The sequence below is a fragment of the Sminthopsis crassicaudata genome, chromosome 2 (assembly GCF_048593235.1).
Source record: "Sminthopsis crassicaudata isolate SCR6 chromosome 2, ASM4859323v1, whole genome shotgun sequence".
Taxonomy (NCBI): Eukaryota; Metazoa; Chordata; class Mammalia; order Dasyuromorphia; family Dasyuridae; genus Sminthopsis; species Sminthopsis crassicaudata.
Window position 1 is genome coordinate 414,180,066 of NC_133618.1, and position 10,373 is coordinate 414,190,438.

The 10,373-nt window shown below is 35.1% G+C and overlaps 1 protein-coding gene across 3 annotated transcripts; it reads left to right on the forward strand.

The window, feature by feature from the left end:
• Window positions 1-1,842: 1,842 nt before the first annotated feature.
• CCNG1 (cyclin G1) lies at window positions 1,843-10,256 on the forward strand. 3 transcript variants are annotated; one of them, XM_074292004.1, is made up of 7 exons: window positions 1,843-2,386; window positions 3,265-3,528; window positions 5,589-5,842; window positions 6,422-6,500; window positions 6,578-6,676; window positions 6,860-7,054; window positions 8,875-10,256. In XM_074292004.1, exons 2-6 carry the CDS (start codon window positions 3,265-3,267, stop codon window positions 7,049-7,051), a joined length of 888 nt encoding a protein of 295 aa, XP_074148105.1. In that variant the 5' UTR covers window positions 1,843-2,386; the 3' UTR covers window positions 7,052-7,054; window positions 8,875-10,256. The 3 variants fall into 3 exon arrangements, 2 of the variants coding, with proteins under 2 accessions (XP_074148105.1, XP_074148104.1); XR_012486671.1 differs by lacking the exon at window positions 8,875-10,256 and adding an exon at window positions 8,043-8,364 and having other exon boundaries at window positions 1,901-2,386; window positions 6,860-7,672; XM_074292003.1 differs by having other exon boundaries at window positions 1,901-2,386; window positions 8,872-10,256.
• Window positions 10,257-10,373: the final 117 nt, after the last annotated feature.

Here is a 10,373-nt window from a genome sequence, read left to right on the forward strand (position 1 = left end):
ATTTTGAAAAATAAAAAGCTATGAGAAAAAATTTTAAAAAATGTATAAAAGAATTGCACAAATTTAACATAAATTGGATTATTTGCTGTCCAGGGGAGGGAGTTGGAGTAAAGAAGGGAAAAATAAAAAAAAATAAATTTTATTCCTAAAGTATAGGAATGAAGCCACTCCCCTCAGGGAAAAAAGTTTTAAGTAATTTTCATGTTGACTTTAGGATCAAATTCTAACTCCTCATTTTAGCATTTAAAGTCCTTCATAATTGGATTCTAACATATCTCTTTGGATTTATTTTATATAATTCCCTCTCATACGTATGTGTTATTTTCTTAAAATACAGTGCCACTGAGCATGCCACTCTTCTACCCAGTAGACCATCAATCAGTCAATAAATATTTATTAAAAGCACTTATATGTACCATGCACATATATAAATAATGAAAATATAGAAGAGGTAAATATCAGCTCCTGTCTTCAAGGAGCCCACAATTTAATGAGAGAAACAAAAAGTAAACAAATATGTAAAAATAAGCTATATGTATAAATAAATAGGAAATATTTTGTAGGTAAGATGGTACAGTAGATAGAGTACTATGCCTGGAATCAGAAAGATCTGATTTCAAATTGATCTCAAATACTTCCTAGTTGTGAGATCCTAAGAAAGTCATTAGTAACTTGTTTATCTCAATTTTCTTATCTGTAAAATGGAGCTAATAATGACACCTATCTCCCAAGATTATTTTAAGGGTCAAATGAGATAATACAGTAATTGTAAAGGTTAGAACTATATGTTAGTTGCTAATTATTAGTATTTAGTAGTTTTAGGCAGCTAAGGGGAACAGTGGAGAGGACGAGGAAACCTCATCTTCCTGACTTCATATCTGTTCCCACATACTATTTGACCCTAGGCAAGTCATTCAATCCTATTTATTTCAGTTTCCTCATCTGTAATATGAGCTGAAGATGGAAAAGGCAGAACACTCCAGTATCTTTGCCAAGAAAACCCCAAATGGGGTCGTGACTCATGCCCAACCTGACTGAACAACAAAGTAGTTAGTATTTAGGAGTATTTATTAATTCGGAGAAGGGAGCCACTAGATTTAAGAAAGGTTGGGGAAAGGCTTCCAGAAGAAAATGAGATTTTGGTTGACACTTAAAGGAAGCCTAGGAACTGGGAAGCTTAAAAAATGTAGATAGCAAGGTAAAGCATTCCAGGAATGGAGGACAGCTGGAAAATATGCCCAAATTTTTTCCAAAATAGAAAGTCTTGCTCACCTGAGAGATTGTGTCCTGCCCTTGAGATAGCTAGGAGATGAAGTTGCACGTGGCAGGAAATAAAGTATAAAAAGAAAGAAAAGGTAAAAGACGATAGGGTACTAAGAACTAAACACCAAGCAGTTTTTGTATTTGCTCCTGGAGGTAGCAGGGAAGCACTGGAGTTTCTCGAGCGAAGGGATGTTATGAAACGTTTTGGTAACTGAACAGATGATGAATTGGAGTGGGAAAAGGTCGAGGCTGGTCCATAGCAATAGTTTTAAGTGTGTGGTAAAGAAGGCCTTCACTAGAGCAGTTGCAGTATGAGAGGAGAGAAGGGAGCATATTTGAGAAATGTTTGCATCCATTCCTTACATCTTTTCATTACGATTATTCTTTACAGTATTAAGTCAAGAGTTAAGTTACGGCATCTCGGGGGAAGAATGGAATAAAAAGTAAAAATAACCACTACTATCATTAACCATTTAACAAGTGAATTGGAATAGCTCAGGGCTAAAGTTTTCCCCTAAAAGGAAACTTCCAGTAAATTCTGGAACTAGATTCAACCAATCAGGGCAGAATCCTGGGACCACATCGAGGGGAGGGGCTGGCGGGTGTGGCTTTTAGCTCCACCTCTCTCTCCATATTCAGTCCTTAGGGTTGTGTGGCTTTCGGAAGGCGGAGCACAAGTTTCAGCGAGTAGGAAACTTGAATCGAAACTGAAAGAGTCATCCCTGTGATTGGTTGGCTTTTTCATGTTCCCGCCCCCTCGCCCTAGCTTTCCCCCTAGTCCAGTCGAGACCCAACCTTTACCATTCATCCGGACGAGGAACGCCAATCAGCGCTAAGATTTGGAGGCCCTCCCCCAAAAAAAGTCCCGCCCCTCTATATATTGCTGGACAGGCCCTGAGCAGCTGCCTCAGCGCTCCGCGGCCTGAGACTGACATCATTCTCAGCTCGCTGGAGCCGCTGCCCCAGAAGCCCCCTCCAGCATCTCCCCCCCGGGCCCCTCTCCTCTCCCCCATATAGTTCCCACGTCTTCCGGGACTTTTGAACTAATTTTTCAGGGTGAGGAGAGGACAGGCGCCGGGGGGGAGGCCTGCTACAGAGGAAGAGCCGCCGCGAGGAGCTCAAGGTGAGGGATCGGGGAGGCCCAGGTCGTTGGCAGCAAGCGGTTGAAGCAGTTGGAAGATTTTTGGAATTGTTGAGGCAGAGTGGGATGGGCTGGAGGATGCGGGGTGGGCCCCAGTGGGAGGACTTGGCACCAGAGGAGGGGGGGAGAACCTCTGAATTTGGGAGGTTCAACAAATGCAGCGCCGCCCATTCCCTCTCCCGACACCCCATTCCGGTCCTCTTCCTTCTAAGTCCTTAGTTCCATTCACACCTGTAAATCTCTGGTCAGTTTTTTCTTTCTCTCCCCGTTCTGTCTTTGTTTTTGCTTCCCCTCCTTCCTTCCCCCCGCCCCATATACCTATGTCTACTCAACCCTGTCTCTCTACCAAGCTTCTATCTCTTCCGCCAAAGTTCCCTTTCTGTCTTTGCCAAAGCTCCATTTCTCCTCAGATCTCCGTCCACTGTCTTTATTCCTCATCCGGCTCCACTCTCTTAGTTTCTTTTCTTTCCCTTCCCAGCCCTCTGACCCTTTTTCTTCCCTTGAGGCCCTGAGCCACTTCGCTATTCCCTTTTCCTCCACCCCTGAGCAAGCACTAGCCTAGACTTGTCGCTGCCAGGTGGAAGTGGAGGCGGTTCCCACCCAACACACGTGTCTCACTCCGCCCCCAGTGGCTGTAATATAATGGGTGGTGACTTGTGAGGAATAAAAGAAAGTTGATTTGAAAAGCTTTAAAGGTTTCTCAGTTGTCCGATCTTGACCATCAAACACCCCCATCCCAAGTGAATATCTCTGGAGAGAAGGCCAGATCTATAGCTATACCTAGGAAAGAGCTACCCAGCCCCCACTCTCCCTTTCTGAGTTGTCTTACTCCTCCTTTCTCGGTCTTGCACTATATATAGATGATAGAAGCACTAGTAACAACTGAAGCTCAGAAACTGCTGCACCAGCTGAATGTTCTGTTGGAACAGGAGTCCAGATGTCAGCCAAAGGTCTGTGGCTTGAGACTAATTGAATCTGCTCATGATAATGGCCTTCGGATGACTGCAAGACTGAGAGACTTCGAAGTGAAAGACCTTCTTAGCCTAACTCAGTTCTTTGGTTTTGACACAGAGACTTTTTCTCTAGCTGTGAATTTACTGGACAGATTTCTATCCAAAATGAAGGTATGTTTTAAAGCTCTCTCTGAATGCTACTTGATTTGGGAGATCTGAGCTTAAATTGTTTTACTTTGGGTTTGTTTATAGCCACAATCCATTCTACAGTTTTTTAAAGTTATCTGCTAGGTGCTGGCTGGGTCACATTGGGAATAAAGACAAAGACAAAACAATTTCTGCATATATATATGTATATACACACATACACAAATGTACATAATGTAAAATCTATTCAGAGTAAGTTTGATCTTTTTTCTTTTGAAACACTATTATACGGTTCACTAATATTTACAAAAACTTTAAAGGTGACCTACAATTAATACTATACATTTGGACAATAACTTAAAATTTTAATGTTAACTTTGGAATTTTCTGAATAATATTTCTGGATTTCAGTAGAATTTGGTTAGATTGAGCTAACGGGTATTTGGCTTTTTGTCTTAAACATTATTATTAAATTATAAATATTTTGAGGGATAGATTGAAAATAAGAATTACAGGGTAACCTATAATTATTAAGTGTCCCAGGTGATTCCACTGAAATCCTTAAAGATTTTCTTCTTATGACCCATTTCAATCATTGAGGTATGGTGATAACTTGTGCACATTCTTTGGATCATAGTTAGAGAAAAGACCTCAAGAATCATTTTGTTAAATTCTCTTACTTTACAGATATAAAAATTGATGTCACAACTAGAATCAGTAATAGAATTTGAATCCATCTTCTAATGTGTTGCCTCCTATCTATAAAATAAGTAAAAATATTATTTGTGAAATTTCTGCTTACTCCAGAAAATGAAAACAATTGCTAACTTTCAGAATATAAATCTAAATGTCTTTTTTTTTTTTTTTTTTTTTGCTGAGGCAATTGGGGTTAAGTGACTTGCCACGGGTCAGGTAGCTAGGAAGTGTTAAGTGTCTGAGGCCAGATTTGAAGTCGGGTTCTCCTGACTTAGGTCCTGGTGTTGTATCCACTGCACCACATACCTAACCCAAATGTATTTTTAAAAGAGTACCATATTATTCACCACATCATTCAAGAAATTGTTTGCCAAAAATTGCAAAAGATACAAAGCTGAATAAGAGTTTTAATGAGTTTATCCAGTGTGCAGAAATAAGTGAACCTCACAAATAATAAAACTGAGGGAAAAATGCCATAAGAGAAACAAAATAATTGCCACCAGGATTCAGAAGGAGGAGCAATCACATCTAGTTTGGGTGATCACTTAGGCTTTGAAAAATAGATCAGATTTCACCTGGCAGAGGTGAGACAGGGAATTGCAAGTATGTTTTCTTTTGTTCATAAGTATTACTATGTTAATGTTTCTTGTATCACAAACTTCATAATTGTGTAAGTTGCAGAATATACTTTGTAATCTAAATTACAAAAAAAACCATCTTGTAGAAAGTTAAAACTAGCTGGATTGATTTGAGAACCAAATGCAAAGAATGGGTGGCACTTTTGTCACAAATGTAAAAATAATCATTCTTTAGGAAAGACAAAACTTGGAAATTGTGGCCCAGCTATTTTATTATTTATTATTAAGTAATCATTTAATTTTATTAAGTAATTATTAATTTATTAATAAAGTATTGTTGTCATACTAAAATATTTTTAGGTTGACCAGAAAATACATTTTTATTAAAAACGTATGGGGATATAGGGAAAAAATTTCTGTGATTAGAAGCTGTAAAATGCTTCCTTGACTTGTTAATTTCATTCATTCATGCCAATGATGCCATAGTCCTATAGATTTTATAGTCCATAATGGGCAAATCATTTATTTTCCATTCACAAATTATACCTTTTTTTTATAGCCAAATCAATGAAAAAATCCAAGGAGGAGATAAGAATGAAGGCAGCTAAATATGAATGTAGCTGTTGACATTTTTTTTATCTACTTAGTTTTGAAAAAATTGCCCAAAATATTTGCCACATAGAGGCTGAATCCAGTTTGTCTTTTATATATGAGAATGGTAATTAATAATGAAAGTTTCTTAGAAATGTTTAAATATGTTTGATTTAAAAATCATGGAGACTCAATATTTTGGGTTGTTTATTTTTGTAGGTACAGCCCAAACATCTTGGGTGTGTGGGATTAAGTTGCTTCTATCTGGCTGTGAAATCAACAGAAGAAGAGAGAAATGTCCCATTAGCCACTGATTTGATCCGAATAAGCCAATACAAATTCACAGTTTCTGACCTAATGAGAATGGAAAAGATTGTATTAGAGAAGGTGTGTTGGAAAGTCAAAGCTACTACTGCCTTTCAGTTTCTACAGCTTTATTATTCACTCATTCATGAAAACTTACCATTTGAAAGGTATGTCATTTGTATTTTAAAAGTAGAGTTATACAAAATGCAATGATAATTGTGAAACAATTTTAGTCATTTAAACATTTTAATATTAAATAGACACCTGACAAATTGCTGTTTTAACCTCCCTCATTAGCTAGATATTCATTTTAAAAATTCAAATGTAAAGCTAAGTAATTGCTAATGCTTCCCTATGAGTAATTGATAGGTAATCTTTGGGGTCTTCTCAAGAATGAGTTTGTACTTCATGAAATTTTCCAGCTTCAATTAGTTACTACTAATTTAGAATCTTTTATAAATCAGAGAAAAAGAACTTCAGTGGACACCTAATGCTGCAGTATTTTTTTTAAAAGTTAAAAAGATAATTTGGGTTTCTGTGGCATGGAAGTCACTTGACTAATGGTAATTAGTAATTGAAATTATTTATTTTGGTTTGAACATATTCTGAAAAGTCACTAGAATTACATTTTTAAAGGAAGTAAGGTTCAGTTAAAGTTCATTTTCTTGCTATGATTAATAGTGTATGATTGTTTTTTGATTTGATAGTTTTGTACAAATAATTTTACTTTATTTCTTCTTTTAAAGGAGAAAGAACCTGAGTTTTGAAAGACTGGAAGCTCAGCTTAAGGCATGCCACTGTAGGATTATGTTTTCTAAAGCAAAGGTAAATACTTTTAAGACTAAATCTATTGATGTAAACCTATTTTTACATATAACATTTATTACAAATTTTATCTTTAGCCATCTGTATTGGCCTTGTCTATAATTGCACTGGAGATTCAAGCACAGAAATTTATAGAATTGACAGAAGGAGTAGAATGTCTTCAGAAACATTCCAAGGTATGTTTTTTGTCACTTGCTTAAATTCCTAATACAGCTGCCCATTTGTTAATACATTTCTTAAAGCAAAAGGAGTGTTGTATATTTAATATATATTGAATAGTTTTGTTTTTGTTTTTGTTTTGTTTTTGGATAAGGAAAATGCATAATATTTCAGCAATAGTTTAAAATGTTTTTATGCAGATAAATGGCAGAGATCTGACCTTCTGGCAGGAACTTGTAGCAAAGTGCCTAACTGAATATTCATCAAACAAGTGTTCTAAACCAAATGTTCAGAAGTTGAAGTGGATTGTGTCTGGGCGTACTGCACGTCAGTTGAAACATAGTTATTACAAAATCGCTCATCTTCCAACAATCCCTGAAACGGGGTCTTAATAGGTAATTTGCTTCTAAATTATTTTTGAAATAAGAATCCATTATATAAATTTTCTTCCACTTAGGAGCTAAATGCTAGTTCTTGTTGAATTAAGTTTTCATATATCATTGATTAATTTTATAAGTGAAATTAGATTAAGGAAGCTAAAGGGACATTGATCTTCCTTTAAAAGATATCAGTGATTGGAGTGTCTACTGTGTGGAAGATACTACTACTATATTGGAGTTTTTTATTTTGGGTTGGGTTTTTTATATATTATTGATATACTTATACCATATAGAAATTTATTTTGGATTTTTGGGTGTTTTTTTTTTCCCTCTATTGTTGATGTACCTAAGACTTAGCATTTAAACATAAGATCAGTAGGATAAGGAATTTTACGGTGATAGTAATGTTTTCTTCATCTTCCCTCAGCATTTATACAAATGACAAATTTAAGAAAATACAATCCTTTAAAAAAAAAAATCTTTAATCCTAAGCATGTACAAAACCACATTGAACCAAATTGAAATTATCATCAAAATAGTTTGTTCATTTAAAAATGGATATTAGGGGGCAGCTAGATGGCACAGTAAATAGAGCATCAGCCTTGAATTCAGGAGGACACAAGTTCAAATCTGGTCGAAGACACTTAATACGTCCTAGCTGTGTGACCCTGGGCAAGTCACTTAACCCCAGCCTCAGGAAATAAAAAAAATTAAAATGGAAATTACTAAAGTATTCACTGTAAAACATGTCAGAACAGTATGTTGTTAATTTTTCTGTCTATATGTGCATTAACTGTCATGTAATTTAAAGCTCTGGATTGAAAGCCCTTCTGAAAGCTTTTCATATACCCCTAAGTGTACCTACTTTATCAATCAGAAGCTTAGAACTATGAACTTTTTTTGAGGGTCAAAAGTTTATTTGTTTTTTTTTTTGTTTGTTTGTTTTTGTTTTGTTTTTTCCTGAGGCTGGGGTTAAGTGACTTGCCCAGGGTCACACAGTTAGGAAGTGTTAAGTATCTTGAGACCAGATTTGAACTTGGGTCCTCCTGAATTCAGGGCTGGTTCTCTATCCACTGTGCCACCTAGCTACCCTGAGGGTCAAAAGCTTAAGGCAAATGCCATCTGTGAATGTAGTTTACAGATCTCAATTGCTTTATATACTAATCTTTAAATGATATTTCTTAGTGGAAGAAAAAAGATCTTTTATCAGCATAGATTTTTGGATTTTTATCTCCAATAATAATACCATGTTCCCTTTAATTCCCATCAAAGGTTTTTTTTTAAATTTGTGGTTAAAAAAAATTAAAGTGAATTTGTTTCTGTGCTTTGAGTTTCATTAAACCCTCTATATAATTGGGAATGCGTTTCAAGTATCACCAAAAAAAACTCCTATGATATATAATTCAGATTGTTAGATAATATTCTGAGCACAAAGAATATGTACATATACTACCTATTTTTTTTTTTTTTTTTTTTTGAGGCTGGGGTTAAGTGACTTGTTCCAGGGTCACACAGCTAGGAAGTGTTAAGTATCTGAGACCAGATTTGAACTCAGATCCTCCTGAATTCAGGGCTGGTGCTCTATCCACTGTGCCACCTAGCTGCCCCCATAAATTTTTTTTAATAAAAAGTAATCTTACGTACACATCTTTAAATTTTTTGATGTTTGGAATAGAAAAAAATTTTTTTTTCCCAAAAAAAAAAAAAATTCATTCCATCATTAGTTCTTAAAAAGAGTATGATTCTAAAGTTTTACATATGAACAGGTTGTTTAAAACTTTATAAAGCTTGTATTTTTATAGGCTTTTAATAGCTTATTTCCTTTGTTTCAGTAGGATTCTTATGGTGAAGAAATTCGGCTATTTTGAAAGCTCACTTCACATCAGAATTGTGGACTCTCCAGTATTAGAATGGATTTAAGCTGTGAAGCCTGAAACATAGCAACTAGGTTCGCATTGATGTTTTCAGACTTGGAGAGAAAACAGGCTTATAGTTGGAAATTGATTATGTGTTCTGCAGTTGGAAATGTGTTCAGGACTAAATTATGATCTTCTTTGAAGCATGTTTATAAAAACTAAAACTCAAATGTGAAAACTTAATGTAGAATAAGGATGGGAGACTATACTGTGAATTGACAGTTAATATTGATCCAATCTAGTATCTGGATCATTATATTGATTATAGGTAGTATTGATGGCAAGGTATGATTGATTGAGGTTATTTGAATTGTGATACAAGTTCACATCAAAACAGATCAACTTCAGAAAAATGATATGATGCACTTTAGTATAGTCAGGGTTACTAGTCTTTGAGGCAGTATAAACAACCTTGTTAAAGCCTTATACAACTAGATAATCCAATAATTCTAAAGTTTTATTTTTGTTTGGCATATTATTTAAATTTGATTTATAAAATTCTATTACAGTTGTAGACTGATATGTTAAATTTTAAGTGGTCTTCAAAATTATCCTAGGGAACAAGTGATATGATATACAAAGTTTTATACAGAATGATTTTTATCTAAATATCTAGCCCCTAAGAAAAAAATTTTTATTATAAAAGCAACTCTCATAGTCTACCAATCTGAAACCTCAGCTGAGCCCTTCTAAAGCAATGTATGCTAACACTAACACTCCAGAACTTTTAAATAAGGATTATTGTTAGTATAAAGCTGAATTGTTAGTATATAGAACTTTGTGTTTAAAAGCAATACATATGGGGTATGCTATTGTTATAATGCTCCTGTAACAGTTCAACTTAGACTAAAGTGAGTTGTCTATCCAGATTCAAATAAGTAGCAATTTAATAGACAAATTATGTGGTAGTTGGAGCATTTAAGGCTAGTTGTAGGTTAATGAATCTAAATTGACATATATATAGGGTTGGGAAAGCATATAATCAGTGCAATATATAGCTTAACTTCCACAATAGCTGTAACTAGTTCAAATTTCCCTTTGACATCATGTGGAAAAATCAAAATGGGGGGGAAAAATCCTTTAAAGAGAAACCAAAGAAACACAGTATGTCTCATGTCTTATGCTTCATTTTGTAAAGCATTTTGCAGATGCACTCTTCAGTTACTCCTAAACACCTGATTCATTGAAGAATTTCCTTTCTAATTCATCAATGCAAACTAAAGTTGGCTGAAGTAACCTAACAAAGTACCATTATGTTCTGGTACTAAGAAAGTGACCTTTCAATAAAACTATTGAAATGCCTTGTCTGGAATGTGTTGTATATAGTTAAAATTACCTCCAAATTACCAATTAGATATATACTAACAAGAACAAAATAAAGCTACCTGATAATAGACAAAAGAACATAGACCTGGGGG